At 47.9% G+C, this 25714-nt stretch overlaps 3 protein-coding genes across 3 annotated transcripts; 1 reads left to right on the plus strand and 2 right to left on the minus strand.

Annotated features, from left to right (window-relative positions):
* Nucleotides 1-405: 405 nt before the first annotated feature.
* Nucleotides 406-8480, plus strand: cfi (complement factor I; the record flags this gene model as incomplete). Its single annotated transcript, XM_080023566.1, has 17 exons — nucleotides 406-527; nucleotides 1416-1748; nucleotides 1894-2047; nucleotides 2206-2269; nucleotides 2969-3059; nucleotides 3211-3383; nucleotides 3515-3622; nucleotides 3776-3895; nucleotides 4519-4551; nucleotides 4706-4726; nucleotides 4836-4978; nucleotides 5600-5703; nucleotides 6003-6107; nucleotides 6448-6623; nucleotides 6927-7028; nucleotides 7418-7566; nucleotides 8412-8480. 17 exons carry the CDS (start codon nucleotides 406-408, stop codon nucleotides 8478-8480), a joined length of 2067 nt encoding a protein of 688 aa, XP_079879692.1.
* A 198-nt stretch (nucleotides 8481-8678) lies between these two features.
* Nucleotides 8679-15640, minus strand: LOC307246843 (calcium uniporter regulatory subunit MCUb, mitochondrial-like). The gene is made up of 9 exons (XM_080022873.1): nucleotides 15518-15640; nucleotides 14604-14664; nucleotides 13896-14066; nucleotides 13016-13120; nucleotides 11646-11800; nucleotides 11232-11338; nucleotides 10079-10175; nucleotides 9177-9293; nucleotides 8679-8952 (listed from the first exon to the last, which is right to left on the minus strand). The coding sequence occupies exons 1-9, from the start codon at nucleotides 15605-15607 to the stop codon at nucleotides 8833-8835; spliced, it is 1023 nt and encodes a 340-aa protein (XP_079878999.1). The 5' UTR covers nucleotides 15608-15640; the 3' UTR covers nucleotides 8679-8832.
* Nucleotides 15641-16961: 1321 nt separating this feature from the next.
* LOC307247414 (F-box only protein 41-like) lies at nucleotides 16962-25407 on the minus strand (the record flags this gene model as incomplete). Its single annotated transcript, XM_080023567.1, has 12 exons — nucleotides 16962-17024; nucleotides 17179-17294; nucleotides 17904-18062; nucleotides 18245-18363; nucleotides 18764-18859; nucleotides 18964-19116; nucleotides 19215-19330; nucleotides 19775-19995; nucleotides 21016-21086; nucleotides 23243-23322; nucleotides 23890-24459; nucleotides 25249-25407. The coding sequence occupies 12 exons, from the start codon at nucleotides 25405-25407 to the stop codon at nucleotides 16962-16964; spliced, it is 1923 nt and encodes a 640-aa protein (XP_079879693.1).
* Between the last annotated feature and the right edge of the window lie 307 nt (nucleotides 25408-25714).

Below are 25714 nucleotides of genomic sequence, written 5' to 3' on the forward strand. Positions count from 1 at the left end.
GGTTCGGGTTAGTGTCTCTGCGGGGATCCCTCCAACACAGAAAGAAGCTACGCCTGTCTCGCTCTCTCTCTCTCTCTCTCTCTCTCTCTCCCCCTCTCTCCCGAGCGGGCGAGCGGTCCGTCCTCCACCATGAGAACCATCGTGGGGTCTTGTGTGTTGGTGGTGACGCTTCTCCTCACCCTCTCTGCCACGGTGAGTCCCCTTCACAGGAAACCCATTGAAGTAGCAGCAGCAGACGGTGGTCGTACTGGGTTGTGGTCACACCCCATCATGGCAATTATATTTTTACGATTAAATTCTCTCCTTTTCAAACTATGCACATGTTATATACATTTAGATGTGAATGAAATCATTGCAGGCGCTGGCATCGGGGGGCGAACATCAAGGTGCCCCACGCTGAGCACGATGTGCTATGTGGAGGGGCATGTGCTCGGTGGGGCGTCTGGTCGGCTGCGGCGGGCCAGGGCCTCGCCCTCACACGGGGCCTGGGTGGGCACGGGGGTCACGCCGGCTCGGGCAAGTAGTCGGTCTGTCGGCGCAGGGACTGTATCGGGGCTGCGGTCCGTGCCTTGCGCCGGCGGCCCGGGTTCTGCACCCGTGGCTGCGTCTTGTGCCCGCACTTGGGGGTGGGTTGTATGTGTGCGCCCCTGGGGTGCGGGGTCTCCTCGTGCTCCCTGGGACTGGGTTATGCTCCTCGGAGGCCGGGCGTGGGGGGTTGCTCCACGGCCCTCCGGCTTCTTCGGGGGCCCGGGGGTCTTCTGTGGCCGCAGGGCAGGGTGCCCGAGGGCTTTCCTGCAGCCGGAGGGTGTCTGTGTGGATGCGGAGCTCGGGGTGGCTTCGGGGCCCTTTCCGCTGCTTGGAGGCGCCACGACATAATCCTGACCATATACACCAGAATTAACTGGGATAAGTCGAGTACACTCACCGGTGGACACCTCACACACACACACACACACACACACACACACACACACACACACACACACACACACACACACACCCATGCCTGCTTGTAGTTCTTTCAATACACGCGCCATCCAATGTTTGTCTTTTGTGTAAATGTTGTTTGGTTCTATGTATATTTGTCTCACCCGTGGTGATTCTCCCCCTCTTGGAGTACCGATCAGTTGTTTATAGACCCAAACATGATAAATAGTTCTCCAAAGAGGGGGGTTGGTGGTGGTAAAAAAAAAAACAAATAAAATAAAAATCATGGCAGGAGACAGAGATGTGGCTACGCGAGATTACCATTGATCAACAGCCGTACTTTGTTATTTCAGCCAGTTTGTTATTCCATCAGTGATGGATTTACTTGACTGTCATTTCTCCAGGGGGAGGGGCAGGAGCCACCCTCCATGGAGCAACAGGTCCAGATGCCACAACCTTTACCTGATTTCCTAAAGCACCCCCCCCAGGAAACAGTACCCACCCCCCGGGACACAGACCCCGCCTCCCAGGACGCCGACCCGCCCCAACCCCGCCTCCCAGGTCCCGGATCCCGGGGACACAGACCCCGCCTCCCAGTCCGCAGTCCCGCCCACGAGTGCCTGGAACCCCGCCTCCCAGGTCCCGGATTCCGGGGACACAGACCCCGCCTCCCAGGACGCAGACCCGCCCCCGAGTTCCCGGAACCCCGCCACCCAGGTCCCGGAACCCACCTCTCGGGTCACCGGCCCCGTCCCCACCACCACATCCACAACCCTGACCCAACAATTCACTGACAAGTTTCTGGGATCTAAAGAGTGTCGGTAACAGTCATACGGGTGTTACCTTCTTGATTGTCTTTCTTTCTTCTCACACTTCTTAATGTTTAGTTACGAGAGTATTTTTGTCAAATCTTTAATAACTGTGTGTGTGTGTGTGTGTGTGTGTGTGTGTGTGTGTGTGTGTCAGCTTCACCCGTGCGTCATGTGACCGTGTGTTCTGTCAGCCTTGGGAGCGTTGTATTAATGGAGAGTGTTCCTGCAAACTGCCGTACCAGTGCTCCAGAGAGAACACGGCGTCAGTCTGTGGAAGAGGGAACACGCTGTACTCCTCCTACTGCCAGGTAGGGGGCGCTCGCTGGGTCCCCCCGGCTCACTCGCCCGCTGGCTCAGATGTTCCGTTTGTTTTCTGGCCGGCTCGGGCCGGCGTGACCCTGCTCTCGAGCTGACCGGATCTTTGGACACGCCTGTCTGTCTGTCTGTCTGTCTGCATCTATCTCAGGCGATGTCTCTGTCCTGCCTGAGGCGTTATCCAGTCATGTCTCACTTTGCAGACAGATGTGGAGGTGAGCCGTTGTATTGCTTCCTAACCCAGGTTGTAGGTGTAATTGGCTACAGTATGTACAGTATATATTGTATATGCTGTATATATTGTATATACTGTTTATATTTATATACTGTATAAATTGTATAAACTGTTTATATTGTATATATTGTATATACTGTATGTATTGAATATACTGTATTGTATATATTGTCGTATCTGCTTGTGAATTTAAATCATATGAGAAATGATGCAATCGGGGTCCATTACATTGGTTAAATTTAAAGTATGACGTCGGAACCATATTCTAATCGTTTTACCTGATATCGTTGAGCACTGAGACACTTATCTTATGAATGTTGATGCTGAAATGTGGGCAAAGCTGTCATTTCTCACTTTGAGCCGCTCTCTCTCTCTCTTCCTCCTCTCTCTCTCTATATATATCTCTGAAGATGTTTATTCTCATACTGTTCATGACTGACCTGTGATTTTCCTGTGGTTTGTCTCTATTTATGTTGTTTTTTTGGTTCCTTCGTAATCAAGTTTCTGCTATTGTGACATGACTTACCGAAAATAAAGGAACCTAAAAAGTCAGTCTCTCTCTCTCTCTCTCTCTCTCTCTCTCTCTCTCTCGCTCTCTCTCTCTCAGAGGATGTGGAGAAGTTCCAGAGCTCCATAGATCCGCCTTGGGGAGTGGTTAAGCTCTCCCTCCCCGACAAAGGGATGGGAGGAAGATTAGTGGAGGTCCTGGTTTGCGAGGAGCACTGGAACATGGCGGCTGCCAACGTGGCCTGCAAGGGGCAGAACCCGCTGTGAGCCTGTCCGCCCGTCTCGGCGCAAAATGTTTAACGAGTGACGGTTGAAAATCTTCAGCGTATCCCATTTTGTTTTTCGGAAGCTGTGGTTGTCTCTTTATACACGCTACATGCGTATTTCTACACCTGTATGATTGTGCGTCTACAGCGGGGCGTCCTCCGCTTCGTCGATGGAACCCCCCAGGGACAGGTGGTACCCGGGCAGCTGTGTCAGTGTTCGTTGTCAAGGTTACGAGAATTCGCTGGCCGAGTGCGTCATCGACGACCGAGTTGAGATACAGGGGAAGGTCGCTACGGCATCGTGTTACCGGGCAACCGATGGTAAACAATTCTCTCTGAGGATTTATGTTTTTTTCACCACTAGGGGGCAGACCAGCCCATCATAACTCGATGGAAACATATTTAAGTTCTCGTGTGGGTGTGCGGGTGTGTGGGGGTGTGGATGTGGGTAGAAGCAGAGTGTGAGTTCAGCTGTGTCAACAGAAAGTGTGTATCACTGAGCCAGACGTGTGACGGAGTTGACGACTGTGGAGATAGAAGTGATGAGATGTGCTGCAAAGGTGCGCACACACACACACACACACACACACACACACACTATGCGCATACACTTTTTTATAAATGGAATATGTGTATACTTAAGACGTCTGTGATATCCAAGTCCTTTCATCACGTTGCTGTGTCTTCATATAAAGTGCGTGTGTGTGTCTCAGACTGCAGGAATGGAGCGTTCCACTGTCCTTCGGGTGTGTGCATTTCTCGTGACGCCGTCAGAGACGGAATAATGGACTGTTTGGACGGCAAAGACGAAGTGCCGTCGCACACAGACCACAGTAAGATACACACACACACACACACACACACACACACACTACAACCACTCAAATCAAAGTCTGGACTCCCGTCCAGACTTGAGGTGTTAAGCCGAGTTTTGTCGCCCAGCCGAGAAGCGCGCCCACCTGTTGCCGCCGCCGAGAGGGATTATTAAACCGGAACATCACTGATGCCATTGTTTAATAAACCAAATGGACATTATAATACGGCTTGGATTAGAAACCTGGATTATACTGCACAGAGGCATTATAACACCACCTTGGGGTATAAATAGTACTACTATTGTTACTTGATAGAACTGTTGTTCGAATAGGATCATAAGTATAAATACAGTTATTATGGACTAGTCATCAATATACACCAATTTTATTATTAATGTTACAATGCTGTAACTTGTGCTCGCTGCGGGATTACACCTGCTATATTGGGCTCAATCATTAGTACTAGCACTAGTTAGTATCGTGCTACTCCATGTCAATAGATGTGTACACACACTGTGTTATTTCTTATCTCCTTTTATTCCGTAACTCTTTCTCGACTGCACTGTTTTATTTTCTGCTGTGACGCCTGAACCAAAGGTACGGGCTCACATCCCCTGTCACCGCTGTTGGTTTCCCCGCAGGCGGCAGGATGGCAAGTCGGCCCAAACGCAGAGGTAGGGCTCAGGTCGCCAGCGGCGACGCAGACACGGGGCAAAACCCCGCGCTGCCAACGCATGAGCTAGGCGGATTCACTGATTAATGTGACAAGGCCGCCACCCCGAGCCGAGATGAGTCTAATGTGTCCATGTCTGTCCCTGTTTCCCGTAGAGTACGTCTCTCCGCAGGACGGTGTGTACCTTAAAACCCATTCAAATCCCCAAATAATTTCTGAAGATGGAGACGTTCGATATAATACCTACGAGATGCAACTGTGTGTGTGTGTGTTTGTGTGTGTCAGAGGTGCGCTCCAACAGAAAGCTGCTGGAGGCCAAACTCTACTGCGGCATTCCCAACGCCACCACGGTGGACGACGAGGACGAGAAGGCGAGACAGCGGCGGCCGAGACTCCGACGCGTGGTGGGAGGGGTCGCGGCCAAGCCGGTCAGTGAGACACCCCCGTGCGCCTGTCTACCCGTCCAACCGCGTCGTCCGGTCGCTTCCGCATTCCCCCAGCTTTTTTTTTTTTTTTTTTTTCCACTTACTTACGATGAAAATTCCCGACAGCATTAACCCGCTGTTTATGTGGAGCTGTTGCTTGTTATTATGGCTTCAAGTGAGTAATTCACACATTTGCAGTCAGATCACCGCTGAGGATGTCCATCTTTTTCGACGTGACCGATTTGTTCATCCCGCCACGGCGGGTCCTCCCTCCCTCGCTCGCCGCTCCGGGCCGAAGCGACGCGGTCGGAGGGCTCCTCTCGCCGAGCGAGTGGCGGGGGGAACCGGATCGCAAATAAGGAGCGGAACCTTTTTCTCGCTGACGCGCCTCGCTTTTCGCCGTGAAGCCCGTTTACGCCGCGGCTGGTTTCGTGTCTGGGGAACTGGTGGATCGGTGCGGCCTCGCAGTTTTGATCTTGCAACACAAGAACATCATCTCCGTTCTTTATTTAGTGTGTGTGTGTGTTTGTGTGTGTGTGTGTGTGTGTGTGTGTGTGTGTGTGTGTGTGTGTGTGTGTGTGTGTGTGTGTGTGTGTGTGTGTGTGTGTGTGTGTGTGTGCACAGACCCAGATCCAGTGGCAGATCGCTCTGGAGGAGGATGGCAAAACAAACTGTGCGGGTGCTTACATCGGAGGCTGCTGGGTGCTGACCGCAGCCCACTGCCTCGGGTACAGTACATTGCATTTCGCCAAGTTACCGTAGCGACGGATACGCAGGCGCATGATACAGTGAAGCTTTATCTTTATCCCTTTATCCAAACCTGCCCCGAATGCACTGAACACCGTTTGCGGGGACGCAATTTCCCAGAGCTCGGCAATCCCCGAACAGTATAAAAAAACGGAAACCCGTCGACGTGCGTATCCCTCGGCTCGTTCCGTCGTAAAATCTGTGTTTCGGAAAGCTGCCGGTTCGATTCCCGCTGGACTTCCAGGCTTTCAACCCAACTTTTGACTCTCCCTCCCGGCAGAGGGAGACCCTGGGCGTACAGGGTGAAGTTTTCTCTGTGGAGGAAAAACAGAGTGCAGGGCAGCACGGACATCATTAATGTCCACGACATTATCGTCCACCCCAGGTATCCATCTATCCATCCACTCATCCATCCATCCATCCATCCATTCATCCATCCATCAATGCCCCCATCCACCCCTCCATCCCTCCACCCATTCATCCATCCATCCCTTCAGCCATCCCTTCATCCACCCATCCATCCACCCATCCATCCACCCATCCATCCCTCCATCCTCCCACCCATCCATCCATCCATTCATCCCTCCATGCACCCATGCACCCATCCATCCCTCCACCCATCCCTTCATCCCTCCACCCATCCATCCATCCACCCATTCCTCCGCCCATCCATCCATCCATCCATCACGCCACCAGCTACGAGAATGACAGCCCTCCCTCCCCAGGTACAATGCTTCCAGCTATGAGAACGACATAGCGCTGTTGGAGCTGCAGACCATGCCCTTCACCAAGCAGTGTGTGGAGCAGAACGGAGCCATCAGCGCCGTGTGCGTTCCCTGGACCGAACATCTCTTCAGACCCAACCTCACCTGCAGCATCTCAGGCTGGGGCCGCACTGCGGGTAACACACACACACACACACACACACACACACACACACACACACACACACTGAAATTCGTTTCCTAAAGACAATTTCGGCCTTTGAGAGTTTGATATTAAACAAACAGATATTCATCTGAAACTCACAATGGAGAGCTACTGAACTTTGAAAATGTACAATTAAAAAAAAAAATAATAATTTGTGGAACTTTTACTTTTGAAAGTAAATGGATATGATGCAAAGTTGTGCGCCGCAGCGTTGGTTGACAGCTGTGTGTGTGTGTGTGTGTGTGTGTGTGTGTGTGTGTGTGTGTGTGTGCAGACGGGCTCGGCGCCGAGTTCCTGCAGTGGGCCCAGGTCTCCCTCATCGACAAATGTGAGGCGTTCTACGGGGATCGCATCCTGCCAGGGATGCTGTGCGCAGGTACGCGTCGCTATGGAGACCGCAGCCCGGCCCCAGAATTGTCCCCCCCCCCCCCCCCCCCCCCATCTCTGACATTTCTCACGTACATCATCACACCCATGAGCCTAGCCATGACGTCCACAGTTATTTCATGAACTTTATTTAGAAATGAAGTAAAAGAAACATCCGTTTCAGGTCTTGTTTGTTTTTTTTAATTGGAAGTCACTCACAGTAGCTTTGCCGCGGCTTGTATCTGTTAGAGCAGTGGCGCTTCCACCTTTTTTTTAAATTGAATCAACAAATGCAGGACGGAGCAAAGTGAAGCAACCGGGAGATGGTTTTAAGCAAATTCAATTTGACACTGGTATGGTCTTTAAATTTATTTTATTAAATTTTTTTTATGTGACTAGGCGATCTGGCGGGCCACGTGGACTCCTGCCAGGGGGACAGCGGGGGTCCTCTGGTGTGTGAGGACGAGACGGGCAGGTCCTACCTGTGGGGCATCGTCAGCTGGGGGGGCAAGTGTGGGCAGAAGGGCTTCCCCGGGGTCTACACACAGGTAATCAGCACAAACACACACCCACGCCGGGAACGCCGTCGGCCCCCCTCCCTGGGCTCTTTATCGCCCCCCCTCGAACTGGTGGTTGCGGGTGACCCGGCGCTCCCGGGCAAGCGGCGGTGGGCCGAGAGGTGGGTCCCCTCGGTCCTCGCAGCGGGGCGGGTGGGGGGCCGTGCCTCGGTCCACACCGCCGCCCCCAGCCGGCCCTTCTTGGCCGGCGCCTCTCGCGGCCTCTTCTATGTCAATATCTGACCACATGTCCTCTTCCGGGCGCATTAAACGAGCTCTTTGGATCTCGCTGCCGAATAAATCCGGAGGATATTCAGAGGCTGTTACTCCGTTGAAAGAGAACGCGGGGTCGGATATTGGGAGTGTGGTGACGCCCAACCAAATAATGAAAAACAACGCCTCAATCGAACACAATAATAGTGATCGGTTCGAATACAAGGGGGACTGTGGTGGGGGAAAGCAGGTGCTATTCCAAAGACCAGTTCACAAAACCAGTATCAGTCGAAATGAGCCCGAAAATGAGTTTGACTCAAGGGTGCTTCTCTTCAGCCGTGGGGCTCAGAGGGTCTCGACGAACGCTTTGTTAAGTGGAGTGTGCTGAGAAACAGCGACTCCGCCCCTCCGTCTATCTCTTTCTAGATGCGTGCATCGTGTAAACGTTTGTTTACTCACCGTTAGAGTGAGTTCTTTTTGTTCTTGCTGAGAAGCTGACGTTTGTGTTTCAAAACGGGCCTTTCAAAATAAAAGTCTGAGGCTAATGAAATGGGCCAGTGCACAATAAAGGGTAAATTAATAATAGAGGATTCTATAATTCTCTCTCTCTCTCTCTCTCTCAGGTGGCTCATTACTTTGAGTGGATCAGGCGTCAGACTGGATGGCCGGTTGTTACTAAATACAACACCTGATACACACACACACACACACACACACACACACACACACACACACACACACACACACACACACACACACACACACACACACACACACACACACACACACACACAGTGCCACTGTGGATAATGCCATTTCTTGTTTTTAAATAAAGATTTGAATTGCTGCTTGAGAATCAATCTAATTAGTCCAACAGTGAGTGGTTTCAAAATGTTAATATAATGTTTATTTTACCAGAAAAATACAATAATCTTGTATTTTAACATGAAACAACACAACACAAAAAAAGCAACTGAACATGAGTGCATTTACGTCGCAGAAAGTTCCAGTCGAGTATTGATCCGCTTGATGTAGCAACGTTTGTCAAACTGGAGTATCAGCCTGAGGTGGTGTGTGTGTGGGTGTGTGTGCATTGGGCTGGATGTGGTCCACTGGCAGCTGAAGTTTAATGGAACTCCTTAATCTCTTCAAATCTCTCTCCACCTACAGACACACACACACGCACAAATACCTGGTAAATATTCTCTGTGTGGTGTAAAAAAATAAAGTAAATAAATAGAGAGAGATCTCTCTATATATATATATATATATATATATATATATATATATATATATATATATATATATATATATACACACACACACACACAGTATATTTAGCATGAAACGTGACCGTGTTTAAATGTAACATGACGTCGTGTGTGTACCTCTGCCAGCTGATTCCTGAGTTGGTTGTATCGCTGGATGTCGAATTTCTGTTCATCTGCGGTTTTGTAGAAAACGTTCAGAATGTGCCGTTCCCTGGCGTCCTTGTACACAAAGTCCTGCACACACACACACACACACACACACACACACACACACACACACACACACACACACACACACACACACACACACACATTTATATGTGAAGGGGGAATATTTTGGGGAAAAAGAAAGTAATTCCGTTCAAGATGGTGTTTTATTTTGTTACTTGGGGGAAAAAAAATGAATCCCATCATTTATGTCGACCATTATTTTAATGATTTATTTATTATTTCTTTTTTATTATTAATATTATTTTTATTATTATCTTTACAAAAAAGAAGAACCCCAATGACTCTATTCTGCCAGGTGCACTTACATGCACCAGGAATTTGTCATGGTGATTATTGGTGTGTGTCTAAAGGTGATGTGAATAAAGAAAAAGCTCAACAGTCTGAGAAAGAAAAATATTAAAATAGAATAAAAAAGTAAATAATAAACACAATAGCCAAATACAAAGAATATATAGTAAAAGAAGAAAGAGTATAAAGGAAAGTAAATCAAGGGTCACTTTCACTACTTTTGTTCAATTCTGACTCTGCAGTAACCTGCTTCATTCACATGTCATGCTTATTGACCTTAAATGAGAGTTACTTTTAAGGTGGAATGTCCCTTTTGCCTATAGATGCGTATGGTAACCACACACCTTAAATGATGCAGATTCGCCATTTCACTCATTATTCTTTCCATTGGCCAAAGGGAGCCCGGTTGCACTGCAGGGCATCCTCCGTCCTCTAAATGTATTTCTCTGTGTTAATTTGGTCATTAATGCAAACTCGACGGCGTGAAATAGGTTTTGTACCTGTTTGGTGAGGATGTAGTAGCTGAAGAAGATCATGCTGGTGGTGTAGGTGATGAAGTACGTGATGGGTTCCATGACATCCCATGGATACACGAACCTGTAACGAAGGTTCCATCTTCATTCAGTTGAACCAAATTGAACTTCAAATAAATCATCAATTGTGTCTCACTTTATCATGTCATGATTTAAATAAGTTCACAATTATATTACAATTCACCATTTTCCACCATTTACGCCGGTAACCACGTAGGGTTTGGAATCGCCGGCTCTCGCCAACTGCACTACCACAACTTTTTGAAAATCATAGTGTGGACTGAAAGCTTTTCACACAAAAACAGCGTGTTTTTAAATGCAGCCACATTGGTAAAATAATAATAAATCGGAGTATCGGGGACAAAAGTATCGCGACACTATGCTTTATGGAGGTTCTTCCTCCTCCCTATGACCGAGTCCTCCTGCCTCGTTGCTGATGCGTGAGACGCTGTTTCCGGTCTAATTCTTACCAGGAGGAAATCACGTGAGGAGAAACTAACACTTTTTTTTTTTTTTTACCATTTTCCGAGATTCAGAGGAACTCAAGCCTAAACAGGGAGTTTTGTTGCATTCAATTCCCTCATATTGTTGCAATTACTATTCGTAATTTAATTATTAGTAATTATTTTTAACCTCATAGTGTGAGAAACTTGGGGTCAGATCTTCTTAACGTTCGTTCAGATTAAAGTGTGCATGAGGATACGACACCGTCTTCATTTGTTTATAATATGCTGTGGTGTGGGGGTGGTGTGGGCCTAGGTAATTGGGCTGTACGCCCGTTGCCCGTTAGACCAATCAACGAGCAACTGGTAAATCACCCATCCCCACACACACTGAGAGCCTCCGTGTCCACCTGCTCCCGGCTTGTTCCATCTGTCCGCGCCCCACGATAAACTGGTGTGTTTGCAACATCTCAGCCTGCGTCTCTGTCGGAGGGCCCTGAAAACGCCACTCGGGCGGAGCGTGGCCGGCGGATCTGGCACGTGTTCTGTTTTTTTTTTTGTTTTTTTTTACCAAATCACCAAACTGAAAGGATGGAAAAAAACGCCGCTTCCTTCTCCCTTCCCGTTGATTTGCCGTTTCCCGGGGGCTTTTGGTGCGAGTCGGAGCTGATCCTCACCAGGTGAGATACGACAAGAAGCCTCCCTGCAGAGACAGGTAGGCAAGCCCCGCCCACCCCAAGATGGCCGCCTGAGACTCCACCTCCAACATCATCTTGGCACGCTCCTAATACACACACACACACACACACACACACACACACACACACACACACACACACAGTAAACAAATGTAAAAAACACATTCAAACATGTACTGTACTTCCATGCACGCTTATCCATGCACACACACACACACACACACACACACACACACACACACACACACACACACACACACACACACACACACACACACACACACACACACGCACGCGTGAAGTCATCACAAACTTTAGCCTCGCTGGAATCAAAATTGTGTACACACACTGTCCCACCCGCAGGTGACGGACGCAGACAGACGCCGTGTGTACCTGCTCCATGGGTCCCAGGGCCTGTGTGATGGCGTCCTTCCTGTGCAGCAGGTGAGCGTGTGCGTCCAGCCGGTGCTGCTGCAGGGCCAGCGCCGAGTGCATCACCTGCACCAGGAACTTCACGTCGTCCAGGCCGGTCGCGTGCTCGTGGGACTCTGAGTGTGTGTGCGTCAATAATATTTGTTAAGTGGACCTGGGGGGGGGTCACAGGTGGGGACCCACAATGTGCAGCCAACGTGCAGTTGTTATGGCAGAATAAACCCCGGCACGTTGATCAGGTTGCGTTTCACTCTGAAGGGGGGTTGTTTTGCGGTAACGACCAGTTTGCTGGACATTATCACGCCTATTACACGGCTACATACCAGATAAAATAATACAGTGAGACAGAACATTGATTTTAAATAATTTTATAACTAGTTAGTATCTCTAGTTTAAGAGCTTCTGCTCATAAAAAATAGTCCACAACCACACAACACAGCAACGTCCTAGCCAACTATTCCATCTACATTCATTAACCTATTCATAGTTATTAATGTGAAATCGGACTTTTCTGTCAGTCATAAAATGCGCCGCTGAATGGGAGGATAAAAACGTGAATATGGACATCAATAACAACAGCTGCAGGTCTTGCAATTACTATGCAGCGTCACAAGATAGCGCCACCGGCTCGTGTTGGCATAAAACGAGGGACGTGGGGTCCGGGTGAAGAAGCGGTCGCCCGTGGCGACGGTCATTCGTGACAGACCAACGGTCACTCCTCAGGAACAGCTGAACCGCCGGGGTTGACATTGCGGGCCAATCAGACAAACCGGTATTCAGCAGCGCTTCAGTATCAGTTATGTGGAGCTGCTTCGGCTGGTCTCATGTGGTCGACGCACAAACTGAAATCGACCGCGTTGGAAAATGCAGCGTTTCATGTCCTCCTGTCGTTTTCTCTGTAACGTTTTCTACCCAATATTTACTAAAAAAATGCACGAATGTGGCTGTTCTACCACCTCCTGCACCGCGTGCACTCCCGCACCCAACCGACCGGACCACAAAGGGGCATTCTCCAGGAGAGTGTGAATAAGTGATTTGAATGCTTGGCCTCGGGGGAACACCTGCAGCACGTCAACGCAGACGCTTTACTTTTTGCTGACACTTTTTAGAACTAGTATTTAGTCCTGGAAGGAGGTTTTCACGCAAGCGGTACAACCGGTTAAAAGATCCTCATCTCTTTGGGACGTAGCCTGGAAAAATAAAGGAAAATAATGAAATAATGCTTTTAGTATTAACACGCGATTGTGTGTGTGTGTGTGTGTGTGTGTGTGTGTGTGTGTGTGTGTGTGTGTGTGTGTGTGTGTGTGTGTGCTTGCGTGCGTGTGCATTACCCCTCCCGGGAGAGTGTACGTCGTACACAGTGTGGTTGATGAGCAGCTGGAAGTCTTTATTCAGCACCATGTCCATGGGCGTGGAGGAGGACACTCTGCCTCCATCTGGCGAGTCCCGAAACAAAACAAAAAATAAAAACAGGTTTTCTGAGTTTTTCTTCCGAGAGTGACTACCTTCACATTCCGGTGTCCGTTGGAGTTCAATTCTGATTTTAGAATACTAAAAGGATATGTGCGTGTGGACGTTAGAGCTGTTTCCATTCAAATAGAATGTGATTGAACCTGTATAACCATCCTCAACACTGAACTTCCGGTTTTAATCCGTTCATCATTAAACACCAACAAGTCATAATTAAGTCCACGAATTTATTCACATATAATTTACTGATTTACACATTTACACATTAATGTTCCTGATTTAGTTTCATTACCAAATTATGAGACGAAGCCACTTGAGGAGTTCTCGACAGACTTGATGTTTTGTTAATGTATTATTGTGTTTTATTTATATTATTGGTGTTATTATATTTTATATTGGGCTTTTTATATTGGGCTTTCAAACTATTATAATAATACACAGTGAATAATTGCAGGATATCTTTTTTTTATGATGTTTCCTCAACTTTGACCCAGAAGAAATATTTTTCTACTTAAAAAGCGGCGCATCGAGTCAAAGCCGTGATTTGATTATTTAGAACCGAAACACAAAGTGATCTTTCAAAAAAGTGTGCATAACGGCCTCTGCCTTTGCACTGAGCCAGAGGCTCGGACAAACCAGCCTGTTTCCATGAAATGCAACATTAAAACATAGAAAACAAAAAAAAAAAACAACCCCAAGAATTAAATAAATAAATTGGGTCTGGATTCTTTTTTTTCTTACCGCCGTTGAGCAAGGCAGCAGTGTGCACTCCGGGGTCCTCGGCTCTGATGTCGCGCAGGAGGTCGCCCACCGTCATCAACATGGGACGGATGGAGAAGCGACAGTCCTCCACCCGAGACGGGAGAGGGAGGGAGAGGACGGGGCGACCGTGGCGGTACGCAACACGCACACCTGAGAGAGAGAGAGAGAGAGAGAGAGAGAGAGAGATGAGAGAGAGAGAGAGAGAGGGAGAGAGAGAGAGAGAGAGAGAGATGAGAGAGAGAGAGAGAGAGGGAGAGAGAGAGAGAGAGAGAGAGAGAGAGATGAGACAGGATGATAGAGAGAGGGATGGAGAGAGAGACCCAGAGAAAGTCAAACCGCAGTGACGGAACTCAACTCCTCCACCTGACAAGGTGGAGCCAAATCAAGTGTAAATACAGGATTTGAACAAAATGGTGGAGATGAGTTCTCGTGTTGCAAGAGCAAAATTGCACGGCTGCAGCAATTCATTGGTTCCAGCAGAATAGCAGCTCTTTATTTATTTATTTATTCATTTATTCATTTATATATATTTCTTTCGGTCAATCTGAATTGAAATCGCTCTCCGAACTTGGGAAATATCTTTGATATTAATCTGGAAAGCGTTGAGACCTCGTATGAAGTTTGTCTGGTTCACACCCCGGTGCATTATGGGAAGTACAGATGAACCCAGTCGGGTGTCGCTTTTACCTTTCGCCGGCGCCTGGGAGCTGCAGCGAGACGGGAAACGCCCAAACACACCTGGAATACACTGGGCAGAGAGAGAGAGAGGGGCAGGGGGGAGAGGGAGGGGAGAGAAGAGAGAGAGAGGGAGGGAGGGAGAGGGGGAGGGGAGAGAGACATTCCACAGCTGCGAGCCACAACAGGAACCATGAAGACACGCGGATGTGTCCTGTTTTTTTCGGGGACAGGTTATTGTTACAACAGCAGATTATTAAACTAAATTCAGACGTCGTCATCGCGCCACATCACGCCGTCCCACCTGAAACACTAAGAAATATTCAGCTACAATGAATAAACGATCATAGAAATATAAGAGACATATTTGGCCTGTTATCAGTCTTTGACATTATGATAAAGCCTGTGATGACTGTGTTAAACATGTCTCATAGAACTGAATTCTCTACTTAAATCACTGTTTACGAAACAACACAAACCGTAATAATCTGTTGAAACATTATGGGAATATTTCACCCTGAAACCTCTGACTGAACATGTTCATGAGTGTTGTTTTATTTTGTTTTTATGTAATTGCCTTAAAATCCTAAATCCTTCTGTGAATTTAGCCCGAATAAAAAACAATAATAACAATAAATATATAATCGTAATAATAATAAATAATAATAATAATCATCATCATCATAATAATGAAATGAAATTAAATTTAATTTGAAAAAAGCCTAGGGCACTACAAAAAAAATCATACGTAAAATAAAATAATAATGAATTATTATAATAATAAATATAAATATAACAAATAAAATAAATTGTTATTATTATATATATAATAAAATATGAGCGTGTTGTCTTGCTTAATCCAATAACCTGGTTTGAAGACACAACGTGAGGAGCCGGAGCCCTCACCCCCACGCTGCATTGCTTACCGGCCGGACGGGCCCCGGGACCCCGGTGCCCCGCGTCACCTCCCGTAAGGTCCCCCAGAAGAGAGACGAAACCCTCCGCGTGAAACTCATGGTGCGAACCCTCACACCGCTCGGCGTTTTGGGTTTTTTTTTTTTTTGGGTGTGGAGCGGAGGAGCCGAGGCTCGAGGGCGGACGGTGGGGCTACAGGGAAATGTGTGACCCATCCGTTATGCCACCCCGTTAACCGGAACTCATCTGAATACCGTTGTATACACATTAGAGAATTATAGATAAGCAAAATAATAATAATATTAATATAATAATAATAATAATAATAATAATGATGATTAATAAATAAATAAATATCATATCGTATTGGAATTTGGGGGTTGTTTTTCCGTGCCATTAAAGTTTCCCAAAACACGAACAAAAGTTCACATTTGGACGCAATTCTTTATTTTTACATTGCTGCTTGTCCTTGAGGGTTTCATAGAAAAATATATTCCGTTTTTTGTTTATTTTCTTGCCTTTCAGGGATTTCCATGGACAACGGCTCACCGAGAGGAATTCAGAAATAGTTTGAAACTCCGCAGCAAAGAGAGGTCACAATATTATACGCACAATTACAAATAAAAACACCCATAGATCTATGGCGCAAGACGCTCCTGACAAATATTTGATAACGCAAGTCACCGCAAAGAAACTTTTTTCACTTTTACAAAACTATCAAACTTTTGAGGCGTCAGAATCCGACCGGTCACACATTTCGTTGCGACGCCAGCTCGACGCTTCATTCCCTTCGGGTGAGCTCACGGGAACCCTTCACCTCCGGCTGCAGTTAAGCCGGCGTCCACACGATGGCGCTGCGTGTCAAACTATATCTTAACCCCGACCCTGTCGCGAGAGAATTCCACTAAATAAATTTAAAAAAAGTCTCACACTAATGAAAATACATCTATAACATCGAGAATAAAGCGTGTTTATGACTTTTTTTTTAAACAATTATTATAACATTATTAATATTTGGAGCTGTCACTGGTACTGTTATTCATTTCTGAGTTCATGTAATCAGGTTCTTATTTAATAAATACCGTACGTTCATGTCAGGACTGACTGTCATTGTGACTTTTTTTCCCCCATCAATAGCTTTCATTGAAAATGTTTGTTCTTGGTGACATATTCATACTTAAATATTAACATATTCATACTTTCAACTCTGAGATCGTTCTTTTGGGACCAGAAACAGAAGAGCAATCGAGAAAAACAAAGTTTGTAGAAATGTTTTTATTGTGATGGAATTCCAATGTAGAGTTTGAGTCCACACCTACCAATATTATGATATTAAATACATTTTGTTTTCGCCAGCTGATTGTCACTAATAGTGCGTTTGTGAGATGTTTTTGTTATACGTGTGTGTGTGTGTGTGTGTGTGTGTGTGTGTGTGTTGGTGGGTGTGTGTGTGTATCAGCAGAATCCTTCAGCTTTAACTTGCAGGATGTTGCACAGTCCTGGACGTTTGGTGAGAACCTGAAAAACACACATGCGCGCACACACACACACACACACACACACACACACATGCCATTACAGGGGCTACAAGGATATAAGGATGTTGTTTATTTGTATTGATTATCATGTCTCTCTCTCTCTCTCTCTCTCTCTCTCTCTCTCTTTAGCTCACCTGCAAAGTGCTGAGAATTTCTCCAAACAGACTTTGGGCCTCCTGCGTTTCTGCCTCTTCAAAGTAATCTGAGATTTCAACCTCTACCACAATTGATCTGAGATGAACACACACACCTGCTCTCACACAGACACACACACACACAGACACACACAGACACACACACACACACACACACACACACACACACACACACACACACACACACACACACACACACACACACGTATCGTATCAACGCATCTGATTAAGTACGCGTTTCAGGGCATTCTGGGAAAGCACCTCCAACAGCTCTTCTGAACACATCTACCTTCCCACACGTAGACTAAGATGGATGGGATGAGGTCGGATCGTCGGGAAATGACACCGCCCTCTAGTGCACATGGTGCGTAAGTAGAAGTCTGTTTCAAATCCGCTAGAGGGAGCTCTAGTCTATCATGGCCTGATCAAAACAAACCAAGAAGCCAAATCACAATCCAACGGAGTCCTTTGCTTCACAGAGACTCTCCATCTTTTAAAAATGAGTTCTGTGCTGATTCCTGACTGAATGATATAACACTTTGGCCAAACATTTACGCATCACACCTGTTTTTTTGTGTTGTTGTTGTTGTTGTTGTTGTTGTTGTTGTTGTTGTTGTTGTCGTTGTTGTTGTTGTTTTTTAAAGTTCAGTGATTAGTACCTCAGATTATAACCTGCAGATTGTTTGGACGGATTGTACTCTTACTGTGGAAGTGCAGTATGGCTTCTCCGCTGACAGGAGTGTGAGCCAGGATCAACGTCTCCAGCTTCCCGAGGCCCTCTTTACTCAGCTCTGTCGCCACCCTCAGGTCGAGGCTGGAAACACGCTCCAACTCCAGCACCTGCAGATCCACACAGCTACGCACTGGAAGCACGCACACGCACGCACACACACGCGTGCGGAAAATACTGACTCACACACAGAGAAACACACTTCTAAAGCCTATTATCATGTTCTTATACGTTGCTTCCAGTTGCTTCCTCAGTTGTGTTGCCGAATCACTTTGTTTTCCTTAAAACTGGTTGGACCAGGGAGCTGTCACATACCCATAGCTGCCAATCCCTGAGTCCCACATCCGGCCCCGCCCACGCTGAGAGAGTGTAGGTGTGGCCAGCACCGTCCAATGGTCTGCAAGCAGCGGTTACCAAGGCGATGGGGCTGCTGGCTGGAGCAGAGAGAGAGAGAGAGAGAGAGAGAGAGAGAGAGAGAGAGAGGCAAGTGAGACCTCCACCTGTCCTTCCGTCTGTCTGTCTGTCTGTCTGTCTGCCAAACAGCGATGGAAGGTTGGACTTTTTTGAGACTCGGTTCTGGGCGAGTCATTGGGTAAAAAGAGTTTTCAGACTCTTTGTTCATTTGATTCAGTCGGTGTCACCCACGGTGAGTGAGGGACGGCTTCCTGTCGACGATGAGCAAGAGTCCAAGGAGTCGGTCGACTCTGAGTCGTGAAAGTAATTCTCACGAGAATAACTTAATTCTGTAAAATAACGAGTCATTCAAAATATTCGTTCGCTGTGAACGAATCGTTCCCGAGTCTTGCATCGCGAATGCCGAGGATATGGGCTCACCAGGGATGTAACGGTGCCACCTGCAGGCTGCTGATGTTCCTGCATCCTGCTCCCAGAGCCCAGATCACCTCATGGCACAGTGGATCGGACGAACTCCTGCCAGAACACAGGAGAGACAGGTCACATGACCCGGCAGACAGACAGACACACAGAGAGACAGACAGACAGACAGGCAGAAAGACAGGCAGAAAGAGAGGTACCTGTATATGAGCGTGGTCAGGTTGCGACAGTAGCAGCTGGCCAGCCACAGAGTCCTGTCTGTCAGCACGGTGGGACAGTGAGAGACAGACAGGTGGAGCAGGCTCCCCCCTGCGGAGCGCAGCAGGGCCTCCACGCCTTCTTCCAGACACCCACTGCAACACACACACACACACACACACACAGGCTGACGTCCAAAGTAGTGTCCTGCGTACTCTGTACTACCTGTGTGGTACTGGGTATAGTGTGGTACCGTGTACTCTGGTAGTACTGCTCTCTGCTCTCGTTGTGTTTTCTGGCTCGAGGTTTCAGCTTTTTCAGAACCACAGAGTGAGTCTGTGTGCACCACTGGGACAGGGTGCAGAGAAACTACACACATACACAGACACACACACACACACACACACACACACGCACACACAATCATGGATTTAGAGGAAATATTAAGTGAGGGCCGGGCGATAAACAAGACTTAATTATCACGGTAATAACAGGAAATGTGACGCATTTTCAGTATACTTCATAATATCTGCTGATGAGTTTAAGTCTCATGTTAAAAAATCCAGCTGAGGCGTATCACATTGAACCACACTTTAATGTGACTCTAGTTTTTTCAATATTGATACTGAAACATCATGAGAAACGTCACCGTCTCATCATCATTAAATTGGAAGGAGACAAATGAGTAAACAATAGAAATAAAACAAAGAAATACATTAAAAATAATAATCATAATAATAATAATACTGTCAACAGTGAGTCCCTTTGGATAGAATCCTCTGCTAACTGATGAAGGTTCAGAAGCTCCTCTACCTCGGCCGAGATTCTGGCGTTCTCTAGGCGGAGGCGGGTCCAGACGGCCGGGTGCCTGGCAACGAATCGCCAATCACGGCACACCTCGGCTGCGAGCAGCAGCGAAGGGACGTCCAAATATGGGCAGACGCAGAAGAGCCCTGCCCTCAGACGCAGAGTCTCCGCCCCCAGGCCCCTGTCACCGTGGCGACGGATTGGAGTGGTATGGAGAGAGGAGAAGTCTGTATGAGGAGGGAAGGAGGGGAGGAGGGAATAATTGACCTTTGTCATATGAATTGTATTGTGTTTGACTTGATCTGCTTCCAGTTTAGTGTTAGCTTAGTGCTGCATTCATGTCGTGTGGGAATTTTGATAAGTAGGTAACAACTTGGAGGTTTTTCACGCTGTTTGAGCTCAGCCCAACCAATTTTACGGCGAAGACGGTGCTTTGTCGTAATTTTTTTTTTCTGGTAAAGTAAAGGGTTAATGTTCTTTAAATCACTAAAATAATTATTAAAAAATAAATGAATATTGAATTAATTAATAAGTGATGTGTCATAAGGACTTGAAAGCCGACGAGCAGTTCGTAAATTCCCATTTCTCCCACCTGACTTGAATGCTGCATTGGTATTAAAGCGTTGCAGCAGTTTGTATTTTAGTGGACGGGGGGACCTCACCTGTCTCAGGTGTGTGTCTCCTCAGTTCAGGTGTGCTCCATGACTCCTCCTCTTCCACTTCCTCCTCCTCCTCCTCTTCCTCGTCTTCCTCCTCCTCTTCCTCAGTGCTGTGGTGACGAAGGCTCGGCCCCCAGCAGCTCCCCACACCTCTGGGAGACATCCACAGAGCAGACTGAGCCCAGATCATCTATCTATCTATCGGTCGGTCTGTCTGTCTGTCTGTCTGTCTGTCTGTCCATCCGTCCCTCCGTCTGTCCTTCCATCCATCCATCTATCTATCTTTTTATCCAATTAAATGTAAAAAAAATGCACCTCCTTTCTCCTTGCCTCTGGGACCAGTGACCCCCTGAGCCCAAAGAGAGAGTCCGCATACGACCTCCCAGAGCACTGCAGAGAAAGAGAGAGAGAGAGAGAGAGAGAGAGAGAGAGAGAGAGGGGTAGATGTAGATGTAGATGTAGACGAGTTATTAATATAATAAATATAAATATAACAATACATAGAAAAAGTACATCTTTATATCGCCTTAATGTGAAGTTCTGTTGTACATCACACACACACCCACACACACACGCACACACACACACCAGTAGTTGTAATGATGTTGGTCATATTGTTGCTCCCCCAGCCTGTATGATCCTGATACGCTGTAGCTCCGCTAGAAGAGGAGAGGAGAGGAGGGAAGGAGGAGAGGAGGAGAGGAGAGTTGAGAGGGAGAGAGGGATCAGAGGAGGAGAGGTGAAAAGAGGAGGAGAGGGGAGACGAGAGGGAGAGATCAGAGAAAAGAGGAGGAGCGGGGAGGGGAGGGGAGGAGAAGAAGAGAGGGGAGAGGGAGGGATCAGAGGAGGAGAGGAGAAAAGAGGAGGAGAGGGGAGACGAGAGGGAGAGATCAGAGAAAAGAGGAGGAGCGGGGAGGGGAGGGGAGGAGAGGAGAGGAGGGGAGGAGAAGAAGAGAGGGGAGAGGAAGGGATCAGAGGAGGAGAGGAGAAAAGAGGTGGAGAGGAGAGGTGAGGGGAGGAGAGAGGAGGAAGGGTATAGAGGAGGAGTGCAGACAGGGGAGTAGAGAGGGAGAGAAGAGGAGAGGTGGTGAATTAAATACTTTTTAAAGTCCTTCAATTTGTCTATCTTTGACTGAAATCGTCACTTTTTTAGGAAGCACCCTGTTAATATCGGCTATTTCCTCCAATAGAAAGCGTCATTCGAAGATTGTTAAAATATTAGTAATATTACACATCTTTTTTTTGTGATAATAACGTGTTTATACTCTGTCGCTCCAGATCAAACCTCACCCGAGTCGCCATGGTTTCCGGGCGCCTGCTTCCGATGACATCCTCGCTGCTCCCGTCCAGGCTCCGCCCACTTCGGCCCAGGACAGGTGTGTGCGCGTAGGCGGGCGTGTACGCGTATGCAGGTGTGTGTGCGTAGTGGTTGTGGTGTGTGTGTGTGTGTGAGCTGATCAGCAGCAGCTGTCTCTCGGCGCAGTCCGCTCGCTGCAGCAACGTCTCAATAAACGCCTGGGAGAACACGGGGAAAAAGAACAACTTTATTTATGAGGAACCTCTTTTTGGAGACGCGGCAACCGCAGAGTGGTTCACAAATAGAAAAATAAAAGAGAAAAACAACTGGGTTATGGACCGACCAGCCACAACAATAAAACCACCTGCCTTATATTGTGTTGGCCCCCCTTGTGCCGCCAAAACATCTCTGACCCGCCTAACATTGTGTAGGTTGGTACGTGTCAAAGTAACATCCACATAATTGCCAGGACCCAAGGTTTCCCAGCAGAATGGAGATGATGAGACGTTTTCGTTTCCATCCACATGATGGAGACGAAAACGTGATTTACCAGATCATCACCTTCTTCCATTGCTCCATGGTCCAGTTCTGACGCTCACGTGTCCATTGCAGGTGCTTTGGGTGGTGGACAGGGGTCAGCATGGACACTCCCATACGCAGCAAGCTGCCATGCATTGTGTGTTCTGACACCTTTCTATCATAGCACCATTCAACATTTACTGTGGGATCGAACCAGACACACTAGACTTGGCTCTCCACGTGCATCAATGAGCCTTGGGCCCCATGACCCTGTCGCCGGTTCACAGGTCGTCCTTCCTTGGAGCACTTTTGGTCGGTACTAACCACTGCACACCGGGAACACCCCACAACACCTGTGGTTTTGGAGACGCTCTGACCCAGTCGTCGAGCATCACAATGTGCTCCTTGTCAAAGAGGCTCAGATCCTTACACTGCTTCAACACATCAACTTCAACAACTGACTGTTCACTTGCTGCCTAATATATCCCTCATATATATAATAATAATACATAACAGTATATATATATAATCATAATATATAACAGTATCTATAATAATAATATATAACAGTATATATATATATAATAATAATAATAATATATAACAGTATATATAATAATAATATATCCCACCCCTTGACAGGTGCCATTGGAACCAGATGATTATTATCTATTATCTGTTATTCACTTCACCTGTCACTGGTTTTAATGTTGTGGTTGATCGGTGTAGATCTAAAATGACCAACAAACCCAAATGTAAACGTTCGCTACCTGAAGTTTTGCTTTAGCGTCGGCCTCTTTCTCTGCTGTTTGCTGAAGGAAACACTCGATGTGGACCATCTCTCTGCAACACACACACACACACACACACACACACCCACACACATACACACACACACACACACACAATGTCCTCAGACAGATAGATAGATAGATAGATAGATAGATAGATAGATAGAGAGATAGATAGATAGATAGATAGATCGATCGATCTACTAACTGTTGTCGTTCAGACAGTTCTCTCTCTTTTCCCTTCAGATCTTGCTTTAAGGTCTCCATCATCTCCATGGCGATCGAAACCTGCAGATCACACAATATGACGACTTGCACAGTTATGAACATAGTGACGGCACAGCTCATTAATACACGTGAATTTTGTGAGTTTTCGTGTAAAAAAAGGGAACGGGTTTGGTTGATTCAAATTTTCTTTTAATTTTCTAGGGGGGGGAGGGGGGGGCGCTAGCGAGCCATTTTGCCACGCCCATGCACGGGACCCCTAGAATATGAAACGCCTCACCGGGACTGACGGGCGCTCAAAGTTTCGTGAGATCTTCGAGTATATTAATGCCCCCAAAAGCAGACTCAAAAAGGTTGAAGAAGAAGAAAAAAAAAACAGAGCGATGGCAACAGGGTCTTCGCCCACATTCTAATAATGCATTTTCAGGTGAAAAAGGGTCTCAACTTGAGGAACTCTCACTGAAAAATTTACAATGACAATCAGTGACAAATTAAGATCTGTGATGTCTATTCTCTTTTCAGAATGACTTCCTGATTTGTATTCCATTTAATTTCACGCCGTAATAATTTGTTTTTCAGTTCGGTTTGCACTATATAAGCGCCACGTTTCAGCGTCCAGACTCTGACTACCTGTCTGGACAGGTACGCCGCTCTGTCCTCCACTTCCTGTTTCTCTCTCCCGAGGCGCTGTCCGTCCCGCCGCTCCTTCTCCAGCTCCTCCTCTCTCCTCCGCAGGTCCGTCTTCAGGCGTTCCACGCGCCTGGTCACTCTCTCCTCTACCTCCGCCAAGGTCCGAGCCACCTTGCCGTCCAGGCCCAGCCCCAGCCTCTCCTCCAGGCCCGGCCCCAGAGAGAGCCACCCCACGGCGGGGGACACTAACTCCAGCCCCAGGCTCTGACCGAGACCTGACTCTACCAGGCGCTTCTCGGCGTCCAGGGTGCTCGGGAGGATCAGGGCGGAAGAGCGGCCATCGGGAAGCCTCACAGGCGCACTGCCGGCGGCGCCAAACAGGACCCTGTTGGGCGGCGGGAACATTCCCTTGAGCAGGTGGACGGAGGCGGACGATGACGCCAGATCCAGGCAGGCCAGAGGGAGAGGGAGCCTGTTGGATTCCATGCCTGGCGACGAGCTCCGTTTCTCAGGCACGGTGGGTCCGGTGAGTGGGAGGAGAGCCCCAGGTCTGGAGCTCCTCGCCCTTGCCTGAGAAGAGAGACACACTCTGATAATGTCAAGTCAAGTTCAGCCAAGTTTATTTATCCATCCCTTCGTCACAGTACAGTCTCAAAGGGCTTCACTGGGGCAAGGTCCCCGCCCCCCCCAGAATAAACAGGATGCTGTTTGATATTCATGTGTCTCCCGGGCTAATGACTGAGTAAACCATCAAACTGTAAATGCAGATCAAATAATCTGCAAAGGTACAGAGGGGTCCGCAGAGGCATTGCGAGGGTTCGCCGCGGTGGTTTTTCCGACACGCTGGTTGCACCCGCCCCCCCCAATGAAACAGCACATCAAAATGCATCCGTCGGCCCGTGCGTCGACTGACCGCCGACCGGCTGAAACCCGAGCAGGTGGAGCCCGATCAAGTGGGACAGTGCGCTCCCATCCAGAGTCAGATCAGCAGAGCAAACAGAGCGGGAGGAGCGGCGCGAGCGTGTCCAAGGTGCACTTTCAAGAACTCCTTCCTGTCGATTTTGGCTCAACACCGCCCTCTTGGCCGAGGCCGAAAGCGGCTTTTGGCCTCAGCCACACACCGGCGTTTGTGACCCTTGTTTTGACGCATTCCGGTCGCCGCGAAAAAGAGGCAGATTTTTCAGGTCGCGAAACAAAGCCGCCTCAGTCTTCGTGTGGAGGTCAGCCTTCACGAACGTGAGCAAGGTGGCATGACGTAATATCAGTATTAGCTTTGTCAAAGTATCTTATCTTGTACAATCCTGCACTGCCCGAATTGTGTGTGCGCGTGCGTGTGTGTGTGTGGGTGCGCGCACCTACCTTGGAGAGCACCAGCAGCGTCTGGTAGGAGTGTGCGTTGACCAGGTGTGTCTGCAGGTCCGGGACGCTGGAGAACCTCTGATCTTCTCCGCACCGGGGGCACAGGAAGAGGAAGTGGCGCGAGGAAGACGAGGAGGAGGGGCACGGGGAGGAAGACATGGCGCTGCGGCGGAGGGAGGGAGGTTGAGAGCGTTTCGACCTGCGGATCCACCTTGTAAAGACGTAAGGGAGTGAGGAGGAAATTCTGACTTAACTGTGTATGTGTGTGTGTGTGTGTGTGTGTGTGTGTGTGTGTTGGGGGGGGGGGGGCCGGGGGGGGTGCAGGTATACAGAATACATTTCCTTTCCATGACGTTTAAATGAAACAGAAATCTTTAAAAAACTCTTTAAAAATATATATGTGATAATGGAGTGTGTGTGTGTGTGTGTGTGTCTGCGCGTGGGTGCGCGTGTGTGTGTGTGTGTG

This window comes from Zeus faber (genome assembly GCF_960531495.2).
Source record: "Zeus faber genome assembly, chromosome: 22".
Lineage (NCBI taxonomy): Eukaryota > Metazoa > Chordata > Actinopteri > Zeiformes > Zeidae > Zeus > Zeus faber.